This window comes from Strix aluco, chromosome 6 (assembly GCF_031877795.1).
Source record: "Strix aluco isolate bStrAlu1 chromosome 6, bStrAlu1.hap1, whole genome shotgun sequence".
Lineage (NCBI taxonomy): Eukaryota > Metazoa > Chordata > Aves > Strigiformes > Strigidae > Strix > Strix aluco.
In genome coordinates this window covers 40,521,666-40,545,933 of record NC_133936.1, presented here as the reverse complement: position 1 = coordinate 40,545,933, position 24,268 = coordinate 40,521,666, and the positions used below count along the sequence as shown (strand labels likewise).

The 24,268-nt window shown below is 48.1% G+C and overlaps 2 protein-coding genes across 3 annotated transcripts in view; both read left to right on the top strand.

Moving 5' to 3' along the window:
• The window catches only part of ABCA12 (ATP binding cassette subfamily A member 12), a 113,852-nt gene extending 105,399 nt beyond the window's left edge, over positions 1-8,453 (top strand). The window contains exons 47-55 of the mRNA XM_074829975.1: positions 162-372; positions 2,059-2,168; positions 2,779-2,923; positions 3,066-3,200; positions 4,587-4,690; positions 4,947-5,039; positions 5,496-5,601; positions 6,311-6,448; positions 7,676-8,453. Coding sequence (XP_074686076.1) covers positions 162-372; positions 2,059-2,168; positions 2,779-2,923; positions 3,066-3,200; positions 4,587-4,690; positions 4,947-5,039; positions 5,496-5,601; positions 6,311-6,448; positions 7,676-7,795 — 1,162 coding nt within the window. The 3' untranslated portion in view covers positions 7,796-8,453. The remainder of the gene's footprint in view (positions 1-161; positions 373-2,058; positions 2,169-2,778; positions 2,924-3,065; positions 3,201-4,586; positions 4,691-4,946; positions 5,040-5,495; positions 5,602-6,310; positions 6,449-7,675) is intronic.
• A 15,117-nt stretch (positions 8,454-23,570) lies between these two features.
• BARD1 (BRCA1 associated RING domain 1) overlaps positions 23,571-24,268 on the top strand; it is a 44,548-nt gene continuing 43,850 nt past the window's right edge. For both annotated transcript variants that reach the window (XM_074829749.1, XM_074829748.1), the window contains exons 1-2: positions 23,571-23,722; positions 23,853-23,909. In XM_074829749.1, the coding sequence (XP_074685850.1) occupies positions 23,571-23,722; positions 23,853-23,909 (209 nt within the window). The remainder of the gene's footprint in view (positions 23,723-23,852; positions 23,910-24,268) is intronic.

Below are 24,268 nucleotides of genomic sequence, written 5' to 3'. Positions count from 1 at the left end.
ACATCAGGAGAGAATAGAAACTGTCTGTATATCTGAGTACTTCTTGCATGCCCTGGGATCTCACGTAGGAATCTGGGATCTCATGCAGTATCCATCCCAAGCACACAGGCCCACTGCTGTCCTCTTGCCAGAGGGTAAGGCCCTCTCTGACCTCCCCGCAGGTTCCTGTTTGACAGAGTGCATGGCAAAGCGTCGCTCCTGCCACCCACAGCTGAAGAGGACGGGGATGTCCAGGCAGAGAGGAATCGGGTAGAGTCTGGCAAAGCTGACTTTGACGTGGTGCAGCTCCAGAATCTCACAAAGATCTACCACCTTCCTCACAAACGCATCGTGGCTGTGAAAAACATCAGCCTCGGGATTCCTGCTGGAGAGGTAAGCGAGGGGAAAAGACTGCGGGCACCTTCCACCCTGGGCAGGGAAACTGAAACAGATCCACAGTCCCACTGTCATCTTCTCTCCCAGTCCTTGCCGCTGTCCCAGCACAACTGTCATGGTTTTCTCTGCTCTTCCTTCCTTCCTTCCTTTGCCTTATTTATTGATTCTTGGGGTTACGGTAGGGATGAAAGGCTCCTGGTGGATTTGGGACACCTTATTTATTGATTCTTGGGGTTACGGTAGTGACAAAAGGCTCCTGGTGGATTTGGGACACCAACTAACAGTTTGAAGGTTGTAGGAAGAGGAAAAGAGGATGGGACAGTGATTGATCTGTGTTCAGCACAATGTCTGCATGCTGTGTTTGTACAGCACCTAGCACAGCGCAGACTTGGGGGGTCACTGTGGATTACCATATGGTAAATGAAGACAGCAGAATTTGTCCAGGTGCGATTATTCACCTTAACTGCAGTGGAGACAGTGAGTCAGGCTTATCTGCTTGTATTTTCCCATCAGGGAAAGACGAATCACTTCAGCTGAACACACATTTTCATGAATCAGGACTTAAAACTAACTCTAAAGAAAAAAAAAAGAAACATTCTTTGGTCATGTCAGTGCAATTATCTGCAAAAACACTGACTCACGAGAAAAGACAGGAGCACACAGAGCACCCCTGAGAACCAGAAGAAAGTGGAGACCAGGCTCAGGCTGTGCACATGACTTGTGGGGAAGCTTGGAATTAATCCTCGGTACCTGATTTTTTTTTAATTGCCTGGATCCCACTGAGATGAAAGGACATAGAGTGCTGGGAGAAGGACGGCAGCCTCACGTGGAGACTGTGGCACTGATCTTTCTGGCAGAACATTTTTCTCCAATCCATAACTGGCATCGAGGTTTCTAACTTCTGGCAAAAGTCACCCTGATGCTGGTGGGGTTTAGGGTGCTGTTTCCCATCTGTCAGCAGACTGTGCACAGATACTGTCCCTGCATAGTCCTCAAGGTGGGGAAGAGCTTTGGATCGATGCTGTGCATCTGCAGGGGGCCCAGCACACAAGGATTTTCAGATCAGCTGGTCTGTACTAACGATATCAAAATAATAGTAATTATCAGCACAATGGTGATTGCTTATGCAACACACAATTGCGTATCTCCAACCTTAGCAATAAAACATAGATTTTAGTGTGAGATACTGAGTTGCACTACAGGGAGCCAGTTCTTTATCTTATTAATGTAGTGCTTTAGTGAGATTATTTGACAAAAATCTTGTGTCACATTAAGGTTTTAGCAATGACAGCACAAACCTCACTCACCTCATTCCTATGAATAGCTCTGTTCCTGTCAATGGGAGGCTTTGCACAAATTAGATGATCAGGGTTTGGCCTGTCAGATGAGCTCGCTGCAAAAATGCACCTTGCAGTAAAAGGAATGACTCTAATAGCGACAGATCCTTGATTCTTCACCGTGTTAAATGAACGGTCCCAATATAAGTTGCAGGATATTGCACCATAAACAACCTCCATTATAACGTTTGGATGCTCTGAGTACCTCTGCCTCTCTTGCAATTCATCTTGCTCAAGGGTCCGGAGAAAAGAATAGCAAGATGCACTGAGCACTCACCTCGGAGCAGTATTTCTGCATTCTAAATACAGCATGATTACATTTCTACTTTTCTTTCCCACAACCCAGTGCTTTGGCTTGCTTGGTGTGAACGGAGCTGGAAAGACGACCATCTTTAAGATGCTGACAGGTGATATCGGAGCATCCAGTGGAAGGTTGCGGGTCCAGGATCATTCTGGGTATGGAAGACGTGATTTTTGGGGAAGGCACGTGAGCATGTCAGCCTGGGAGCAGTTTTTAAGGCTGGATGGCAAAGGAAAAAAAATGTAAAAGTCTGAAACAAAACAAAACATTCAAAGCAGAGCAAAAATAAATAAGGCATGGAATTTCATCCTTTGAAGATGGTATGGTTGCTTCCCTAGGGGTCTGCATTTTGCTGTTGTACCTTTGCTGTTCTCAGTGGTGTCACTTCCACTTCATTCCATGGCAAATGGGATCAGACTCAGATCCTCAGCTGAGTGTGATCCCGCTTCTGAGCTAGTATCTGGAGACCAGTAGGACTCATCTCAAAGTGCTCTTTAACTGGTGGCAGCTCTGCCATCTGCAGTGCTGGCAGTAATTGGAGAGCTGTGTCCTAGACACCATGGCTAACAGACATCGCAAATACAGTTCTGCCTTTGTAGAACTGAGGGCCTAAAAGCTGAAGGTCTGCAAACTCATAGCGTTTTCCTTCAAGGGTTGGGGAAGAGGGTAGAAAGCAGGAGAAAGGGTTTTTCTCTTTCCTGTCTGATTCCAGAGCACACTGGCAATTCGCTGTGTTTAAAACAGCTTGCCAACTTCCTTACACAGGTCCCTGAATGACATTAGTGCGGCACACTGGTCACTCTTTGGCTACTGTCCTCAAGAAGATGCCTTGGATGACTTGCTGACGGTGGAAGAGCACATGTATTACTATGCTAGGCTCCATGGCATCCCAGAGAGAGAGATCAAAGGAGTGAGTAACACTGGGGCTTGACTTAAAGCATTTTCCAGTTATTGAGAGCCTCTACACTGATTTAATTAGTCTTTCAATAAATAGATATGCGTGTGGTAATTTACGCCTGGACGTTGTGAAAGCAGTACTCTTGCTCCCATAGGTTGTACTCCAGCTTCTCCACCGGCTGAATCTGATGGCCTACAAAGACAGAGTCACCTCAATGTGCAGTTATGGCACCAACAGAAAATTGTCGACTGCTCTGGCTCTCATTGGGAATCCATCAATTCTGCTGCTGGTGAGAAATGTGGGCCTTGTTGGGGGAAAGACGAACAGATCTTTAGGCTGGCAGGGGTACTCTGACAGCCTAGCAAAACCTCCTCAGGCAGAGCTTACAGAGCACTCCCCAAATGCCCATACTTAGCCTGACAACATCTGCATCAGAGGAAAGTTTAGATTCTAGCAAGCTCCCAAATTTTCTCTGAGGGCATAAAAGAGTGGTGAGTCTGCCAGTTTCTCAGTTAGCACCTTTCAGAGGTCAAAAATAGATCCTATATTTGCCAATTAAACTCTCCTTGTTCTCACCTCTTTCTTGGTTTTTTTTTTGGATCGACTACCCTGCACAGTGTTGCGAGAAAAGCAGCATCCAAGGCTCCAAATCTGTGGGAGAGCAAAGGAGCAACTTCCCTCAGGATTAGAACATAAAACTATTTTTCTAGGTTTGGCTGCTTCTTTTGTCTTTCACTTTGAACTTTCCAGTTCTTCCATGAGATATGCCATTGCTAAAATACACCTTTTTGTGCAGCTTTGCCACTTGCTGTGTTTTGAATGTGTGCAGTGCTCTATGAGCAGGGTTCCAATATTAAATTTGATACCTAGTGGACATAAATCTCCCTTGCCCCAACTAGTATCAAGCCCAGCACTACTGCCTTTACTTCTGACCACATAAACCAGTGCTCTAGCTCCTTTTGTGAGATAAAAAATCTCAATAAAAATACAAGGTGGGGAAATTTCCTCTGTACTGACTGCTGCCTGAACCCAAGCTGGTTTAGTTCTGCCTTATATAAGGCATTGTCTTCAACAATAACAATTTTTCAATCAGAAAATTGTTAACAATTTTACCAGCAATGCATAAAATGGGAGACAATATACCATCTTTCATCTCTGGCTTACTGTCTCTCTAAATGGAGAAATGCAACACTTGCTTCATCAGCATGTGAGAGAGAGGCAAAACGCAGGTACGGGTGGGAACCCAGTGCCAGCTGATCGCTTCTTGTCTGAGGTTACGCCTGGGGTGTTTATGGATGTTTGAAACACCACGGTACAGAATGCACAGTAGGGTTGATCTTAGATGGTGCTATCGCAGCTGGTCGGTTCCTCTAGAGTCCAGCGGAGGTTGAGAGTTTCCACTAGTGACCAGGGGAGCTGTGCAGTGCCAGAGGGTGGTGGGGATGGGGGTCTTAGTCAAGCTGACTTGTTTCTGCTTCAAGGGAGGGTAGGGTGTCTCATTCAAATCCATAATGCAATTGAAGATAATCCTTCTCCTGGGTCTGTACCAGTGGAAGCTCTCCTGTGGGTCCTCGCTAGCAAACATAACGCCAAAGATGAACCTAAAAAGAGCACAAGTGTTAGGAATATTGGATTTTGAGTGCAAATTTACATTCAGTCCTGTCTTTCCCAACAGGATGAACCGAGCTCTGGAATGGATCCAAATGCTAAACGCCACCTTTGGAAAATCATCAGTGAGGAAGTGCAGAACAACTGCTCGGTGATCCTCACGTCCCACAGGTAGGGCTGGTGTGGCTCTGTCTCCAGGGCCAGGCTCTGCAGCAGTATGGAGAGCCCATCCTTCACACTCCCCGTTGGTCCTTGCAGAATTTCAGGGCACCGAGCTATGACAGGTTTGGGGGTTTGTTGTGACTGGATGCGGGTGCCCGCAGAGACCCACAACACTTTAGGGAAGATCAGTAACATTCTCTGATTACTTAACTATTTTTTTATACCTTCTCAATGATTTATTAGAGTTTCTTGGTTGGTTTTTCAGCATGGAAGAATGTGAAGCCCTCTGTACCAGGCTGGCTATTATGGTGAACGGGAGTTTTCAGTGCATTGGCTCTTTGCAGCATATCAAGAGCAGGTCAGTAAAATGTACCTATTTCACTTTTACTGAACAGCATATGGAGTTAGTAACCTACAGCTTTGAGGGCTCAGAACACAAGACCTTTGTTAACAGGGCATCAAAATAACGTCATTTTCTGGTTTATGTTTCTTACTACACCACTGAAATTCTGCGTTAACTAATGCACTTTCTACTCTCTCACAGCCTTTTTTCCCAGAGATGTGTTCCCTAAAGTAATCTGTTCACTGCTGAAAAATGTGAAATGCATGTTAGGGTTGAGCTTCGATTTTATTAGTTATCACAATAGCTTGGCTTCTTATTAAGTTTCACTTCAGGTTAACAACCCTGACCCCATTCAAGCTGCACTCTGCCTGGATTAGATTTCCCCGAAGAGGCTGCACAGCACTCTCAAAGGATTTTCTTTATCTGTTTCCCTTTTCTATTGTGTTAATTGTGATTTTCTTTTCCCCCTAGGTTTGGAAGAGGATTCACTGTGAAGATGCACTTAAATAGCAACACAGTTTGCACTGAGATGTTGACAGAGTTCATGAAGTCACACTTTCCAAATACATGCCTGAAGGTAAGCAGGACAAATGCTTTCAGGAGAAGCCCTCTCCATCCCTTCAAATTAAGCAAGAGGATCTTGCAAGGTAGACATCTTGTAACATACTGTGCACATAGATCTGTGCTCTCAGAGTATAAGGGGTTCATACACACTCTTGTCAGTGCGATCAGCAACATGGTCCAAGGACCGGAGTACCTGAGTTCCTTGGTGGCTTAAATAACTTCAGCCAGACACCTGCAGTGATCCTACAAGGCAGTTGTTAGGTGACCTTCTGCCCCTGGGACTGATTCCACTGGGACTGCACGGAGGCCCACTTCATATTCAGTGGGTGATGAGATGGTCGGCTGCTTCCAGGAATGGAATAACTGTAAAACCAGAGTACCTGAGTCACAAATCCCATCCGTTGTCTGTAACCCAATCTCTGCATTAATCAAAATGGCAGACTCAGAGCTGGAAAATGCTATGGCTACCCTCAGGCATCCAGCTCTGGGGCTTAGTTATCATCTCCCAGTCACAAAACTCACAAAAACTCCCAGTGGGGAAACACTGGTCAATAATATTGTTCATCTTTGGGAGCCAGAAGGAGAGAACACACCCTCTGCCCTTCTTTCTCCCATGGTTCAGGTCCTCTTTGCTTTTGTTCTCAGCCAGCCAGCCATCAGATCTGTTGGCTCTTTACAGGCATCAACCTCTTAACTTCACCCCATCATTCCTGTTCCCGCAGGATCGGCATTTCAACATGGTGGAGTACCACGTTCCAGTCTCTGCAGGAGGGGTAGCAAATATATTTGATCTCCTGGAAGCCAGCAAAGCAGCCTTCAATATCAGGCACTTCTCAGTGAGTCAAACAACGTTAGAGGAGGTAAGGAATTAAAGATGTGTGGCCATCCATTTAAAACTGTTAACAGGGGAGCAGACTGATGGTTACACATAATGGACTGCTGCACACAATAGACTACATTTTGAAAGGGATTTCCGTCTATATTCCTCCTGGGGATACTTTATCAGTACTGCTGCCTCCAGATACCTGTGCTGGCACTAAGAACATGCACATAGAGAGCTGCCTGTAGCATAAAGGATCTGTTCTTCCCTCTGTCACTGCTGATTTCAGCAGCCTCGTGGGTGCGGATGAAGGGCAAGGATTATGAATCACCCCTGAGTCCAGTGCTAGGCTTTCCACTGGTCCTGGAAACTTGCTTGATTTCGCTCTTTCTTGTACTGTATTTGAGTTGTAAGTTCATTTAGCATTACTCCAGACTTGGCTTCGTGGTTAAGTTCGTTCCATTTTCCCTTGGAAGAACATTCCCCCTGGCATCAAAATCTTGTAGGAAACACATCAGCTGAAGGGATGCCACAAGGACTATCCCGAAATCATCCTGTTGAGCATCAGCCTCTGATCTATTAGGTCTGTCCCAGAGAGAGGAGTAAAAACTGCAGCCCTGTAATGGTACGAATTGTTAAACAGAGATCTGGGGGAGAAGGGAAGGAGGTCCTCAGTATTGTTTTGGTAAGGGGCAGTGGTCCTGAGAGAAATGGGCAGGCAAAGAGCAGGAAGCCCTGAGTTATGTTTTGTGGGAGGACAGCTTGGATTTGTGTATATGGAGGTAGTGTTCCAGCAAGGATACTTTATTCATTAGATACTGCTCAGACAAAGTCTGTTACGTGTGATCATATGTACCTATCTGTATAATACGCAGTTGTGCGTGCACGGATGTCAATTATATACAGATGGATGGGTTTATAAAGTAACAATATTACTTAATATTACACTGTGATCTAAACAAGCTGCCACACGGGTATTACCTCGCTAGTACTTTTGAAACATGGGCTGCAGGACAGTTAGGTTTTGTACAGGAATGTCTACCTTTGCATCCCAGGTGTCGATTCAGAGGTACAGGAGTGTGCGTCCATTTATTTACATTAGCCTATAGAAACCCAATGTTTGCAGTTCTCAAATCCAGCGTGAATCCATTCCTGAGCGCTCTCTCCAGGCTCACAGTCAAATGAACAGCCATTCCTTTTTTATATTCATTCATATTATAAATTATTTATGCTGTCACATACTGAATGTTTTCCTTTAAACTTCTAGGTTTTCATCAACTTTGCTAAAGATCAAGCAGATCCCGATGGCGCAGATGTGGGTCCTGATGTGACACTGGACAGCTCTGACACAAGTAGCCAAGATAGCACCATAAGCTCCATCTACTGAAGGGACCCGACCTCAGGGGATCATAGAAGCTGGGGAAAAGACCTGATGACCCCTTGGGGTTCTTCCAGCCCTGTTCTCTATGATTCTGGGATGGTGGGATAAAAAGACCCATTTTCTTAAAGTACTTTTTTTTTTTTTGACATTCACTTATTTTGTTACTAGGAACATAGTAGGCATTTAAGACTGGCATTTGGTTACAAATCAGATTGGTCTGTCCACAGGTTCTGGGTTTTTTTTCCCCACTTCTTGTTTTATGATCACTTTAATGCCTGTGAGGACTTAGTTGACATCACCTGCTGCTCGTGGCCGTTTGCTTACCGCAGAAACAGCTGTGATGGAGCAGAGGGGCTGTCAGCACTGCAGGGTGTTTGCCAAAAAAGCAGCCCCACGGCTGCTCTCTGTGAAAGCCCTCGCTCCGCTCCTTGCCCAGCAACAGACTTTCTGGGTGACCACGAGAAGGTTGCTCGGTTTTGGCAGGCTCCCCACTGGTGAAATGGGGTTCAGGGCCTTGCCCTGCCTCACAGGGGTGTTGTGAGGATGTAGGTGTTATGTACTGAGAGTCACACGTGCCGTTGGTGGGGGCCGTCTTCGGTAATGACATAAAGCTTATCTGTATGTGTGGGTTATGTCAGTACAAATAGAATTATTTTAAAAGTCAGCACTTCTAGTGGTTTGGTTTGTTCCTGTAGTTTATTCCAGCTCTAACTCCTCCCAGTCCCAGGCAGTTCCCGGCTCTTGGTGGCCAGTGGAGGATCATTCCACCAACCCACCTTTTGGCTGGTGTTCAGGGCTTCTCCATGCCCTGACAGCAGAGGAATGGTACAAGGTGGGTGTGTTTGTTGAATCCTCTGATAGGAAGAACTTTGCTTCATAAGATTGTGTTTCCCTGAGCAGAGTAAAAGCAGCAAGATCTCCCTTGCTCAGAAAACCTCACTCTCCCAGGCGGCTCTGCCTCTCTGCTTCCTTTTCAGTGACCTTCCTCCTCAACACCCAAGTGGAGGCTGCCCCATAACTCTAGAGCTCTCTTTTCCCACATAATAAGGTGTAATTAGCTTCTTCATAGACTCTGCCCACTGGCTTTAAATGAGACCTCTGCCCACCTTTGAGCAGCAGCCCCCCAGTAGCTGAGTTCAGCGCACCAGCACGCACATCCTCTTTTTTTCCCGCAGAATCATTAATAGACAGACTAATTTAATATTACCCTTTATTATATGTATCAGCATAGGGCCTCAAAGACTCAGTTTTGGGTCAGGGCATTGATATACGTGGTGCTATTTAAACACATAATGAACTTAAAATCTCCGAGCTCAGTAAACTTACTGTTGCTGGCAGAAGAGATTGCCGATAAAGCCAGGTCGTACTTAACCTTGTCAGACCTGGGAAGGCCTGTATGGCACTTGGTTTTGCATTCACACACACAATTCCAGCCAGAGGGTTTGGATCTTTTTCTTCTTTTTTTTCTCCCCAAAGCTAATTTGAGCCAAATGAAACTTGAGATGAAAGCTGCAGTGACCCGTCTTTCTCACCCTGATCATCAGAGCAGTGTTACTGGTTCAGATCCCATTTGATGCTAAGGCTTGCTGAGATAATCACGCACGGAATAGGTACTTTAAATACCAAGGGCGTTTGGGATTTTACAGTGGGATGCCGAAGTTCAGAGTTCAGCTGCTGCAAGGAGGTCATGTTTTCTCCTTGATCGTGGTGTAAACTTCTTACTGATAGCAGGAGGAGTTTTGTTACAGATTGAAGGTATTATCAAGCCCTGAATTATGCCTCAACCTGCTGACTATAATTAAAACTTGAATTCAGCTTCTTTCCAGAATGCATTTGACACCTGCAGTTTATAAGTAACTGAAAATGCTGCCCAGACATTCATTGTAGCTCCTATTATTATGTCTCCAGCTCTGCAAAAGCTCTTTTTTTCTCATTTTCATTGCATATCTTACACAGATCACAGTATAAAATTAAGCTTTTCTCTAATGGAGGGCTTGCGCTCCCTGCAAAGGACTCAGAGCATGAATGCCAATGATTTAAATGCAGCCTTGTAATACCAATCAGAGTATTATTTTATTATGTCGATGGCTTTGCAACTGCCAGTGAAAGATGGATCTTCAAACTCTGTCCAGATGTACTTTACATTTAATTGAGGGAGACTGATACAAAGCTATTCTTTTGTCCCTTTAGAGCCTACTAATCAAAAAAAAAAAAAAAAAAAAAAAAAAAGGAAGTGATTCATTGGAATACTTCAGCAACTTGCAGTTTAATTGGGTAAAATAGAGTTTTCAAAAAAAAGCAAAAAGCATCCTTTGAATTTCCACCCAATTCTGGCATTAATAGAAACATCTGCTTCCCGCAAAGTGTGTCACGGACATGATATACGCTCCCCGTTTTCACTTGCAGGTAAGAATAAAACATCTGCTATTGCAATCAAGTCTGTAGGTATTGGTCCAAACAAGCCAAAGTTTACATACTTAGGGGAATTTAATTGAAACCCGTGGAGAAGCAGTTACAACTGTTTAGGGGCTTGAAGCATCTGGCAAAGAGGTTGTATATAACATCACCAGGTGCTGAATTGCCTTTTGTGCCCCATTGCAAATATCCCTCCTCTCTGCAGAGCCTCACGGATTGAACCTGTCCCTTTCGGGGGTAGGACACACCCCAGGCTCCATTCGGGGACAATAAATGTGGAAGCTAATACTATCCTGCCTGTGAACACCAGCTCCAGGTTTCTCATCACCCCTTTGTCTCCCCAAGGAAAGCTGATTCTGGTTCCAGGGGTGGCCAGAAATACAGAGCCCTGCCTAAGAAAACAACTGATAACATTTGTCTGAAGGATTATGGGCGGGCTCTACACATCAGGGGAAGGATGGGGACACTCCCCTGGCTTCGGTGCCCGCAGTGATCTTCACCCTGCTGATCTGTGGATGTGGCAGATGCCCCCTGTTGTCAGCCCTCCCTGAATCCCCTCAGAAATGCCTGCTTGACATGACTCTGCTTTCAAAAAAAGCCAGGCAGCCAACAAGCTCGGTCCTTCCTTTGGTCTGAGCGGGGAGGTAAGATCACTGAAAACACTGACCCTGGTGTCCCTGGGAGGGACAGGAGCGCTCTGCATACCACCGCACATCACCTCTGCAGGAGCCAGAGATGAATGCTGCAGTCTGGGGAGGAAAACAAGCTTTTCATCTCACTTCCTTCATGCAGTCTCACTTCAGCCACCCTAATAACCCTTGTTTGAGGCAACAGGTAGCAACAGTGCCGGCAAGCCCTGCCGGAGCCATCACACAGCCCCTATCTGTTAATTGGAACTGCACGGGCCTCAGCTGAGCTTAATTTAAAAACACTCTAAAATATTACACACACAAGGTATACACAGTGCAACCACTAAACAAGGCCAGGGCCAGGGAGTCAAGGAGGAATTTTGAAATTGGTTATGTGGATTGCGAGACTGATTCAAATCAGTTTTGTAACTGGAGCTGTGGACTTGGAGACGACAATTCAAACCTCCATCCTGGCTCTCCTTCATTTATCATTTTGTGCTGCTGGGGAGAGCACTGCGCTTCCTCAGTCCCATCCTTGCTTGGCTTCGGTCTCGAGGCAAATGGCCACCGAGGGCCGACTTTGCAGGGCCCCTTGTCAGGCAGGGGCTGAGGAAGGCTGGCCAGAAGGGTCAGCAAGGGTTCTCTCAGCCCTGACCACTATTGTAAATATAAATTCAGGGTCTAACAGGATTTTTTTGTCCTTTCATGAGAAAAGCAGGAGTGGGTTTGTTACTTGGTCAGATCAGAAAACATGTTTACAGGTCAAATGCACGTGTCCAGCTAAACATAACTAGTAAAGTGCAGAAGTGGCTGATGCCCACAGACCTGCTGCCTGTGGAGTCACTCCTGGGATCCAGGATTTGCAGGATCCAACCTCATAACAGGCTCAGGATGGGGCCCCAGCCTGTTGTAGGGGCTTCAGTTCCTTTACATTGCTTCACTGAAGCTGCTGAGAGGTTTTTTGGCTTTCTACAAGCCAAGAAAAATGTATGCTCCTGCACTTAGTAGGGGAAGGGGGGTTTTTTTGTGAGCTGGTGGAGGTACAAAAATGGTTGCTGGGTGGCAACAGCACATAGCATGATTTTACTCCTTTTTTTTTTTCAGACAACAGCTGTGATCTTGCATAGCTATAACAAAATATCGACAGTGTATTAAAAGAGAGTGCAACAGAGAAAAGAAGCAGTGGGGAATGACAAAAAAAAAAAAAAAGAATTCACCAGAATTATTATTCCATGACAGTATTTAAATAAAAAAAAAACCCCACCACTCTAATTAATTTAGTTGTTCAGGGAGAGGGTAGAAGTAAGGAAGATGGCACTGAAATAGCAAGAACAACATTAGTAAGGGACACAGCCAGCGCTGACTTGCTGCTGGCTCTGCTCCTCACGCTACTTGCATACGCAGCCCTGGTAATGAGGAAGGACGCTCGGCCCCACGGCGCTGGGGTGCAGCCCGTGCTCAGAGCAGCATAGGGAGCACGGCCCATCTCAGGCCAGACCAGGCCCCCTCAAAATACCTGTAGCGTGGGGGGGAGCTGCACAAGACCACCCCAGAGGGTATTTTGAGACTGGGGCCTGACCCATGGCATGGTACAATCCTGCAGCACCCGAAAGCTGGCACACACCAGAAGAGGGGAGAGTCACAGTGGCCACATTCAGCCCAGGGTGAAGAAAACATAAAGCTTGTGCTTGCAACCCACGGAGCAAAGCTGGAAACCAGGCACCTCTCCACAGTGCTTGGTGCCCGGGGGGTGCAGCCCCCCACTTCGCTGCTAATGGCTGCTGGAAGAGACTTCTGGAAATAGGCCATCACCAGGGAGAGCAATTCTGAGGGCTCCGTGCTGGGAGATAAGAGAAATAAATGGTGGTGCTCCCACAAGCTTTAAGGCTCAAAGCAACAACCTGATCATCTACCCCAGCCTCCAGTTTAATGGGGGCTCTTGAATTTTAAGCAGTGGTTCTTTCACTGCAGACAAGTGTGTTGGGTAGAAATGAAGCATCACTTAGAAAGAGCTCAGGTCTTCACTGACTCCAAAGAAAGAAGCAAAAGAATGCAGCTTCAGGGCACGACAGAATTTATGGTAACGCATATGAGATAAAATCCAAGTGAAGACAGGGTAATAATTGAGGTTCTTACCTCCATTAGCGGGTCAAGGTGAACTCTCAGCCCTCTACTGTCTATGTCCTAGTTACCAGCTAAAGGGGTTTTACACAGCCCTCTGCTTTAATGTGCGGTGGCTTTCTCACAGCCAGAGCCTAACAAATTGCAGCACATCCAGCGTGTGAGGGGGAGGAGAAGCAGGATGATATGCCTCTCCGTAACCAGACCCAGTTGGGTTATTCCTGTGCAAGACAGCAATGAATTTAAGTTAAAATGATACCAACCAGATTGAAATGCAATTAAAGGAGTTCCCTTAGGGTTGCACATCCAATTAGTGGAGTACCTTTAATTACACCAGCACAGTTTCAAACAGACACGTGCTGAGAGGACCATCAGCACAGAGCTGAAGGCAGTCAGCCTGGTGACCCATATCCATGAGGGCTCCAGAGGAGTTGGGTTTGCATCACCAAGCAGTGGTCTGCTCCTCCACTGAGGGAAGAGCTCCTGGGGTGGCCCAGCCTGGCCTAGCAGCGGGGTGACCACTTGCTCAGGGCACCCAGTGCTCCTTGGGGTGCCAGCCCCAGCTGTGAGCACCTCCTCCTGTGGAAAGGTCTGGCAGTGGAAAGTCTTTGCAGACAGACGTGCTTTGGGTGGATCACAAGGGATGGAGCTCAACAGAAGGAGCCCCAAACCACCTTCTCAAGGATCCTCTCTTTGCTGGGTGGCTGCAGCAGGAGCCAGGAGAAGCTCCCAAGCTGAGCCAGGTAACCTAACCCCAAAGCTGCCTTTTATTTATCTTCAGCCCGCCCTACCAGCAAGGCAGAGGAGAAACACAGAAACCATTTTTAGCTGTGCAAGAACAATTTTCTCTAACAGATGATTGCTGGAAAGCAATTAAGATCCAGGTGCTTCTGAAAGGTAAGAGATTTTTACACTTTTTTGTACATAAGGTTTCCCTCTTGCAGTGACTGAACATATCCTGCTCCCAGGAGCTGTGGAAGCTAAAGCATTTGAGTTGACTTTGATAAGAAAGCTCATTTTAAAATTAACATTGCAACCACTAAGAAAGCCTGGAAACACCAGAGTAGATGTTCCTCAGCCATCTCTGGGGACTTACATGGGGTATAGGAACTCAAAATACATTTCTGCCTCTATTCCTGAGCACAGCAACACCCTCAGAGCAGCCAGATGCAGCGGGTGCAAGTCACAAGTGTGGTCCTTGGCTTGGAGCCTTTGCTGAAGTCCCTGTCGAAGCCTACAGTCAGGCTGCTCTGCACTGCAGCAGGCGGTGGGACCACAGCTTTCTCCCTCTCAAAAATTCCTATTTAAAATCCTGTCAAAGAGAGAAAACAAAGCTGAAGGAGACTCCTCTTTGACCATTGCACCACCAGCCTGAGGGCTGCTGTGTGTTGATAACCCAGAGATCCAATTTTAATGCAAAATCACGTCATCTTGCACCAGATCGTGCCCTAAGATCAATACTGACAGGTGCACAGAAGCACGTGCTTCATACATCTTCATATGCTCCTCCTCAAGTGTTTCTTTAAGTGCATTCAATGTCAGTAAGACAAGCAAAAGGTGAGACCACAGGCTTAATCAGATTAACAATTATAATCATTCCCATCCATCACCGCAAAGCAGGCTGCGATGCTGCCGAATCCGTTCTGCTTCAGGAACCCGGGAAATCAGAGCCGCACCTGATCAGCCAGACAAGGGCAGCTCGAGGCTTGCTGCGAAAGAGGAAGGGAGCGATTGCTCAGGCTGACTTCTTTATTTATTTTTTTTATTAGCCTTCAGAGCCTCCCTAGAAATTATTAAAGCTTCTCCAGGGAGTGCAGCACCGCAAAGGGAGTGTTTACTCATGGGCTGGTGCTTCACGCTGCAATAACCCTCTGCGTGAACATGCCGGAGCGGCTGTGCGGGTTTCCTCCCTCGCATGGGCAGCGAGGCCTCTCCTTCAACCTGCTTTCTACATCTTCAGCGTTTGACCATCCTCATTACAGACTCAGCAAGCAGCCTTTTTTAACCCATAAATACCTCTTTGCCACACATGGGTGGATGGCAGCAAAGCCAGAGCTTGTCTGTTTGTTATAAACCACCCTGGTTGTCTGTCTGGGGTTTGCTGGGTTAGACGGAGCCTCCTGCTCCTCAGGGTTGGGTTATAAACCGGGATTTGCAGGATTATGGAATACCACGGAGTTGCAGCAATGGGGACCTTCACTCGGAGGTTTGGGGCTCAAAACTAGGCAGTGTATGTGCACCTAAGGTACAAGCCTGTGCCCCCAGATGCCTGCAGGGATGGAGGGGTTGGAAAAGGCTCAGCCATGGCCGTCTGGAGGAGCGACGGGACAGTTTGCTCCACGCCTGCCACCCTGCCTCCACTGATGGCGCAGGCAGCAGAGTCGAGGGATGCAATTTCAGCCAGAGTTCATACTGCAACTGCTACAGAAACTCCATGTGTCCAAACGACATAACTCTGCCGACGTCCAGAAAAATGTAATTACTGTGTGAGCGTTAGTCAGGCTTCGGCCCTGGCCCATGAGAGCAAGAAACCTCCACAGCTCCCTTGGAGAGTCTTGATGTTATAGAGGTTATTTTTCCACTGTGAATATCCTACACGGGGTGATTTCAGTGCTTGAAATGAGCTCGCATATGACACTAATATAGTGCCCCTTCATACAATATACCACCACTTCTCACACAAAGTTAAATGGGAGAGATAGGTGTCATCCCAGGACTGCTAAGTTTCTGTATTACTTACTCATCAGCCTCATCCTGATAAATCAAAGCTGCTGTGCTGTATTTCCCTCCCACCCCCTTTGCCATTTTTGAGCTCTGGCTCAAGCAGAAATTACTGGGTGGGATCACTTGGCCCGTGTAACGGAACACGCCAGCCTACGTGGTTATACGAGTCCTTGAAATCATCTTAAAAAATGGGAAGCTGTTTTTCCATCCGCACAGGCTGTGACATTTAGAGGTGCTCAGCACTGATTTAATGAAAATGGGAGGGTCCGTGCCACTGGGCTTTCTCATCCCCAAGGGCCTGTTTGTGGGGTGGAGCAGGAAAAAGGAGCCTTTTGGGCTTGGATGGTTCAGGGCCAGGGGGTCCTGGCAGCGGGATGGAGCCGTGTGAGCACAAGGCTGGGGGTGAGCACTGGGTCTAGGAGGGGAGGTTTTCTGCAGAGGAGCTCACAAACCATCTCATTTGCCTCAGAGATGAACCGAGAGGAGGGATTATAGGAAAATCAGAGCACAAAAATAGGGGTTGGTGCTTACAGCAGGGTACGTTCGAGTGGCAGACCCTCACAACTCGGAGAGGAGGGTGTGATGGGGTCGCCTGCCGCCACGGTTTTGGCACTCTTCCCTGCAGAGGCTGCTGAAGCCAGACCTGCCCCTCAGGCCCAAGGGAAACAGCCCCCACCGCTCCCAGGTCAGACTGGCATTTCTTTTGGCGCTTTATAGCAATCCTATTTGTGGATTAAAATGCAGCCATCAAGGCTGCTTGTACAGGATTTACAACATGGCCTCAAAATACAGGAGAAAAGGAAAGCTGAACTGTCCTCTGATGTTTGCAAGTGTAAAACGCAGACCTGAGCTGAACACGCTGTAAATAAGGATCATTAATCATCAGCTAAGTGGCACGCGGTTGCTGTTATTTATTATAACAACATAAATCATCAGGGACCACTATCATGTTAATTTGGATTTAGTATGGATTAGTATAGAAAAAAGAATATCCTTACCTATTTAGAAAATATATACCCTTACTTGTAAACGCATATAGATGTGCTGGGGCTTTTGCTCCTTAGTTTCTTCCTGCTAGGGAGCGAGTTAGGAAAATGCTCTGTGAGCTCTGCACGTGAGGGTGTGCAGTGTCCAGGCCAAGCTGCAGCTGAGCAAAATCTGTCTTGCAATTACACGCTATCTCGGCACCTGGGGGAAAAGCAAGACCAGGACGTCCCCGACACGTTTTGGAGGGGCAGATCCCTGCGCCACCCCCAGCCCTCCCTCCTGCCCCTGTGCCAGGCACAGGGCTGGCATTCCCCGGGTACAGCACCGCATCCATATATCGCTGTAGTAACCCCACAGTTTCCTTATTTCGTTATTTGCAGCTCAGCTCTGGCTTTTACATTTAAAAAGCATGAGGCATGGGTTTTGTGGGATGCTGGAGCCCTCTGCTCCTGCCTTTGGAAGGAAGGCTTAGCAGGGAAGGAGCATTTTAATTTAAATTAACATATTTCATAGTCTCCAGAATGCCAGCTATACTCCTTGCGGCTATATTATTTTTTTTTCCCTGATGTGACTGTAGTCAAGCTGGAAGGTGGGGCTGAGCCACTCATGCACCAGGGTAAGGCCATCAGAGACACCAGTATGACCGTGTCTGGTGTTTTGGGTGTGGAGCTCATGCCAGGGCCGGAGAAATGGCCCCATCCCTCCCTGCAGAGTGCTTCTGAATTCGGGGGGGACAGAGCTTCACCCCACAGGGATCCCCATCTCAGTGCTCCGACACAGCATCTGTCCCTGCCCTCGAGCACTGAGACGTAATCGAGGGGGTCTCCTCAACCTTCCCAAAATAACTTGAATTCTTCAAAGTGAGGCAGGTTTGTTGTTAACAAGTCACAGCAAATTTCTCCCTGAACTAAGCCCAGCGCCTGCAATCCCAGTAATATGTTTTATCCTGATGAAACCGGAGGTGCTGAGCCCTGACCGACGGCAGGAAGATCACTGACTCACCTATGGAGCACACGGCAACCAAAAGGTAAATTTAAAAGCAAGGACTTCAAAGGAACACTTATTTGACTGTATGTCTTCAAATGGAGACGTACTGGGAGAAAGGGAATTAAAAGCACCCTGACGGAAAGGAAATGATTGTGCTTTCTTCATTTAAAAAAACCCAAAACTGAACACCCAAACCCCCAATGTTTACAGTGAATCGTGCACTGCCCTCAGTGTTTTCCCTTAGGGTGGGATGGACACGGAGACTCCAAAGGGGTGGAGGGTCCCATCGTGCTGCATGTGTCACAGCCCCATCACGGCTCTGGAGCTGTGGCCCGCTGCCCCATCGCCTCCTCGGCATAGCCAGGAAAACCCACCGAAGTGTTTAATGTCACCAGCACTGTCTCAGCTGGGGGTTAGTCCCTGTTCAGAAATATCTGGGAAACAGAAATCAGAAGAATTAGGGTTTGGGCTTTGAGAATTTAACTTAAAGGGAAATAAAAAGGATTTTATGTTTTGAGGTGGCCCACGGATTTCGCACAGGCTTGATGCTGTGACAATACGTTTAACAACGGGCTCGTAAATCACAGGGAAAAAGAACAAAAGTGATGCTGCACCCGCACCTTGACTCTGCCGTGTCCGAATGCACAAGCAATTGCCTTTAATTGCCTCCATCGTTTTCAACCTGTGTTTTGTGTGTGCCAGATGAACAGTCATCGAACCAGGGAGAATTTCTCCAAGTGTTGAGCCAGAGCTGAGGCTCGCATTAATTAAAATTGGTTAATTATAATAACTCTAGTACAATAGGGATAGTATAGTAGGACTAATTAGAGTGGGGCTAATAATAAGAGGGTTCAAGCCAGAGCAGCCACTGTACAAAACCCGCACCCAAGTTCTTCAAAGGTTGCCTTGGACTTGTATCCTACGCAACTCAAGGGCAATCCAACATCTAAAAGCCGCTGCAAAGCTTTGACTGTGTTTTCCCGAGCATCCAGGCTTGCATCGCACCGACCATATGTCTGCCTCTGCCTGCTAGCAGATTGCACCAAATATTTTCCTTTTTTATCGTGGCTGAGCAAACAAACACCATCTGCGGGGCTCATCGAGGGAAATCCTGGCCCCCTCCGCTCCAACGGGAAGGCAGCCGCGCGCGTCCATGGGGCCTGACGTTTCTGCCATCCGTACCCTGAGACGAGAGCGCTGGTGGGGAGCCCCGGGAGCAGGGGGGGATCGGCAGCCGCTGGAGCAAAGGTGTGCGCGTGGTCCCCAGCTGCATCGCTGGGTGCGGGGCTTCCTCCTGCTTTGCTTTTCTCTGTTACTCGCCTTTCTGCCGGAAACCCCTCTTCTCCTGCATCCGGAAAAAACAGAAGGGTAATCTCATTTTGTAAAATCCCACGCAGTTTTGACCCAGCCAGGGATTCACAGAAAGCTCTCACTGAGTGAAGGGCCCAGCAGACGCAGGTGTAAATTACCCGTCACCTCGGTGGCTTTCCTGCTCACACTTCTGTAGCACTGGGTCCAGAGCATGTGCTCTGACCAAATCTTTTGCACAAGTGCACTTTGGATTTAGCGATTCACATGGTGAAAGCAGAACTGATGAACCACAGGCTTCTCTGCTGCTGCCCTTAATTAAAAATGCCATGTCTAACACCAGCAGATGTTTCTGCTATCGAGACACGACTAGTAATTTAATGCCACGTAATGCAATGCTGACTGTGCTGCTTAGTCTGAGAGTGCAATAGACTTTTTTTTTTTTATTATTATTATTATTTCCTTTTGGGGATCAAATCCCTCAATATTTGAAATCTTAAAACTTGCTAGTCTAATGGCCCTAACCAATTACTGCGCCGAATGATCTTAGCGGCCCCAAGTCTTTCAAGTCGGCGCCGCAGCCCATGATGCCTCTGAGATCACGGTGAGCTCACGGGGCTTTGGGCGCACGGCAAAATTGGCCCCAGAGGGGTGGCCCGAGGACCAGCCTAAGCCTGTTAAAGTCTTTGATTCAGATGTTTGGGGAAAGAGGGAATTCAAAGCGTGATGCTGCTCTTCCTCTCATTTTTTTTTGAGTCTTCTGCTGAAGCAGTTTCATCCTGTCATTTGCTGTGGGCGCTCAGCATGTCGAAGCTGAGCTGGCGCTGGCGAGCGTAGTGGTTTTGGGATTTTCCCCCATATTCAGGTGCATGAGAGGAGAGGGATCCCCTCTTTGCAGGCACTTTGTCTCTTTTAATCTCTGAGAAAATGACTGACTCATGAGACTTGAGGGAACTGCCTCCCTCTGCACGCTCCTTCCTGTTACATGATGAATCACGTAATAATTGTATATTTGTTGAAAAAAAGCTGTGGAACTTCACTAATGAATAAAATATCAGGTACTGGTGTATTTACATAAAAGGGTCTTTACCAGATGGGCAATGCTTTGAAATGAAGCGGGAGGTAGACGAGGATTTTTTACCTTCCTCGTCAGCCGGGAAGCCGAGCGCCATCCTTCAGCGCGGGTTTTGCTCTGAAGCCCTGCATTGTTTGAAAATCACATTATCAGTTTAGCACGGCGAAGATGATCGTTGCCTCGGCAGGGTATGGAGCAGCTGATTCATGCACGTACCGAACGCAACTGTCGCACTATATCACACCACAGCTGAAACCGTTTTACTGGCTTTCTGTCATGCAACAAATTTATTTTAAAGTGTGTGGGCCTTATACTGCCTGGAATGGCTTTACTTGTACTTTAAATACTGCATAAACCAAATTTAGAGATATATTTCTCGCTTCCCCCTGTTCTTTGCATCATTTTTTTTGCTTCTGACTGTCCAATTGGTTGCAGTAATTCACTGCAGAGGAAGACGTTTCTTAGGTTTCCAAGAGCACCAATTCCTTAACCTTTATAAAATTAGGGAGAATGAATCACTCGTGACTTTTACATCTTTCTCGAACACAAGTATTTGTTAGATGCTGGCTGCCCAGGGCAGTGCTTTGCCTCAGTTTGACTTAGTTGTAAATGTTTGTAAATTTGCACATAATGTCTCAGCACAATGGAGACTACGTGCATACACGTGGATTTATTGAGAGGGACACTAAACATATTTCAGCCAGAGGAAAGGAAGACGAGGTACTTACCTGTTTTATTGTCCTATACAGTATATATCAGCGTCTCATATTTTGTGAACATAAATGCCAGGTTGACTCAAGAGATCTATGGATCAAGTGTTGTTTGTAACCTGCGGTGAATGGTTCAAATTGCGTTAAAGTTTCATCTCAGCAGCAAGGCCTTTTGCCATCTTCAGTAACCCTGGTGCACCGGGAGACGCCGGGCACTGTTTGTTTGGAGCACAGGATGAGCACACAACGGCCAAGTAAGAGGGAATAGGATGTTAAGGCTGTATCTGGCAATTGTTCATTTTTAAGGGACAAATGACTGTTTTAGCTTATTTTGTGAGTTTAGCCTGGTTTTGGCGGCATGAGGGAGCAGGTCCCTGTCCCAGCTCCATCCCCTGCAGCCTGAGGAGAAGAGAAAGGGTGCCTTGTCCAGCTGTGTCCCTCGCTGTCACCTCTCTCCTGCATCCAGATGTTTTGGTGCATGCACACAGGATGGGAAGAGGCACCATGGGACGTGCCAGTCCCCCACCTCGCTGGGCTTGGGGACAAGCTCCCCTTTGGGCAGCCCAGGGCACCTCTCCCTGCCCCTTTCCTGCTTCAAGATAGGCAAGGAGGATGCTGTGCTCTGAAGCAGCTCACCACAGTCATCTCCTGCCAGAAACATGTCCAAGCCTGCCTGCTGCCCGGGAGCATCCGACACCTACGCATGTCTCTTAACAGGGTGCAGTTTGCATTTGGTTTTGTTTTACTTCAACGCTTTCCTCCGTGGCTGTTGTTTCTTTCTCCAGAGCTGCTTCTCTCTGCAGCCGATGCATCCCATAGTCAGGGATGACAGGCCGTTAGCGAAGGGGACACCGCTCAGTGTTATTAACGCAGCGGGGCGTTTCCTGAGCACCAGAATACAACAGGTTATTATTGAGATACAACCGCACTTTTCACAGCTGGATCCAAGCGCACAGACGCAGCTACTGCACTGTGGATGACAACAAAGAGCCTTCCTCTCTGCGTCAGCTTGTGGCTGGGGATGCCTCCATCCATCCCTCTCCCTAAGGTTTCAGGCCATGACTCTGCAAGGACAGAGTCACCTGCAAAGGATGGGCTGTTGCTTAACCCTTTGGACCCTCCACACACTTCCGCAGTTTCCTTTCTCATGGGTAAAGATTGGGAGTTATCATGAACGCAGAAAGCCAAGATGGTGTTTGTTGGGGTCATGCATAGGAGATACGACGGCATTGATTTAATAAAGGCTGAATATGCCACCATTCAAATCAGCGTGACAGTGTTTCACCCTGTGACACATCAGTTTGGCCCAGATGACAGTAAATTCTCTCACATCAATGGAGCTGAGAGATTTTATGATTTCCCATCCTTGCTGACCTTCTTGCACCTCTGGCTAATATTAGTAGCAAAGATAAATATTTAACCTTCCATAAATAAAGCAAATAAATAAATATATCCCAGTTTATAACGTCCCCAGTGTTCAGGAGCTACAGAGGGAACAAGCTACCAAAGCAGAGGAGTGCAAAACCTGAAAACTGAAGAACCTCCTTCTTGGAAAACAAGGATAACTTATTAACAAATGTTTTCATCCCTGATTTAACACTCATCTGAGAAGTCCTTCTCCCTAGATGAGGTAAGAGCTGTCGAAAATGCCGCTGTTGCCACCAGCGGTCAAACTGGTCCCTCTTGTCAGACAGCCATTGCTCAGCTGAGCAGCGATACCCAACATCTCACTGCTTTCACTTTGCCTGGTGAGCGGGGACGAGGGGGAACCATCTACCTGAAGGTGGCCAACGGGGGGAGACACGGGATGAGAAACGCCACCAAAATTTCAGATGGGCTGCTGGGGCGCCGCTCTGACGGCTGTTTCCTATGACTGTCGCCAACCAAATTTTGTGGCTCCACACTGTCGCGTCCTTTTATGATGAAGTTCCCTCAAAGAATAACTTGCTCACTTTAATCATGTTTGCTCGAAGATTTATGGCTTCATGCTTATTCACTGGTGGAGCTTCTCGACACGAAATGTCAGTAAGCCTGTTATAAATCACTCCTGGCATTCCTGCTCTATCTATTATTTGTCCAGGAGTATTTCTACCTGAAAGTGATAAATTCCTGCTATAACTGCTTTACGTGCTTCGGTAATTACATTGAATTACACAGGGATGGTGATGGCTGCGTCTATGGAGGTACCACCTAGAAAACAGCAACCTGTAAGAAGAGTGAGATTGGGCTGAACCCTGAGGTGCTTCTGGATGCGCAGGCTGAGGAAAAAAACACTCTCGAAACCAAAAGTAATGGTGACTAGTGAAATATCGCTTCCAGAGTGATGCTGGTGGATGGGTGTAAGGGAGGAAATTTTAAAAGTCAAGGTGGAAAGGCATTGGCACGGGGCGGGTGCCCTGCCCGGGCGCCAGGCATGAGGGGAGGAGGCCCTCAGCACCACAACACTGCACCCGCCTGCCCGTTTCGGGTACCTGTTTGTGCTGTGTTAGACATGTTCTTTGTACAGAAACAGATACTGGAAAGACGTATATAGACACATCGGGTATTTGATCGGTTTGGATGCTACTAAGGGGTCTCCCTCCTGAATGTCAGGCGGGCTGGCTGCCAGCCCGCCATTTCCCTCAGCCCTCCGCTCCCACCTGGCCCCGCCCCTTCCCGCGCGGCCCCTCCCCCTGTGGCCCCGCGCGCTCCCGGAGCGCGGGAAGCGCGGCGGCCAGCGCGCCTCCTCCGTAGGCGCATGCGCGCTGGCGGGCGCGCAGCCTCCGGCGCTTGCGTAGTTCGGGCGGGCGCGGAATTTGGAGCAGCGGCGGCGGCGGCGGGGAGCGATGCGGGAAGCGCTGCGCGGCCGCTCGGGCAACCGGCCGGCCCCGGGCGGCCAGCCCCTCACCGTCGCCCCCATGGCGCTGCCCGGCCCGCCCTGGACCCACACCCGCGCCGCGCTGGGGCGGCTGGAAAAGGCGCTGAGCTGCTCCCGCTGGTAACGGATGCCCCCCTTCCCCTTTCCGCCGCGGCCGTTGTGTCCCGGCTGCCGGCAGGCGAGCGGAGCCGCCGCCGGCGCTGTGCCCGCGTGTGTTAAAATGCCGCGTTTCTCCTTCCTCTGCCCACAGCGCCGGCGTCCTGCGGCAGCCCGTGTCCCTGGGGCGGTGCGAGCACATCTTCTGCCTGTAAGTAGCGCGGGGCGCCGGGCTCGGCCGAGGCCCCCGCCCGCCTTGCTGCCAGCTCGGGAGAGGAGGGGGGGCGGGCGCCGGTGGTGCTTCTGGCCGGGGGACTGAGTGGGAGAGGAAGGCGGGAGCTGCAGTTGTCCTGTAGCTCTGGCTCACCGCTCTAGGGCGGGTGTCTGGCTTGCCAGAGCGAAAGCCAGGCTTTAGGAGTGCTGGTTTAGGCTTCGGGATGTTGGCCAGGTGTAAAGGGAACCCTCAGTCCTGTGGAGGGGGGAGCCCACTCATAGTGGGGTAGGAGGCAAAAGCAACTTCCAGACCTTCTCGTCATCTCTAACTCCTTTTTCCTCCCCTCTAAACAAAAA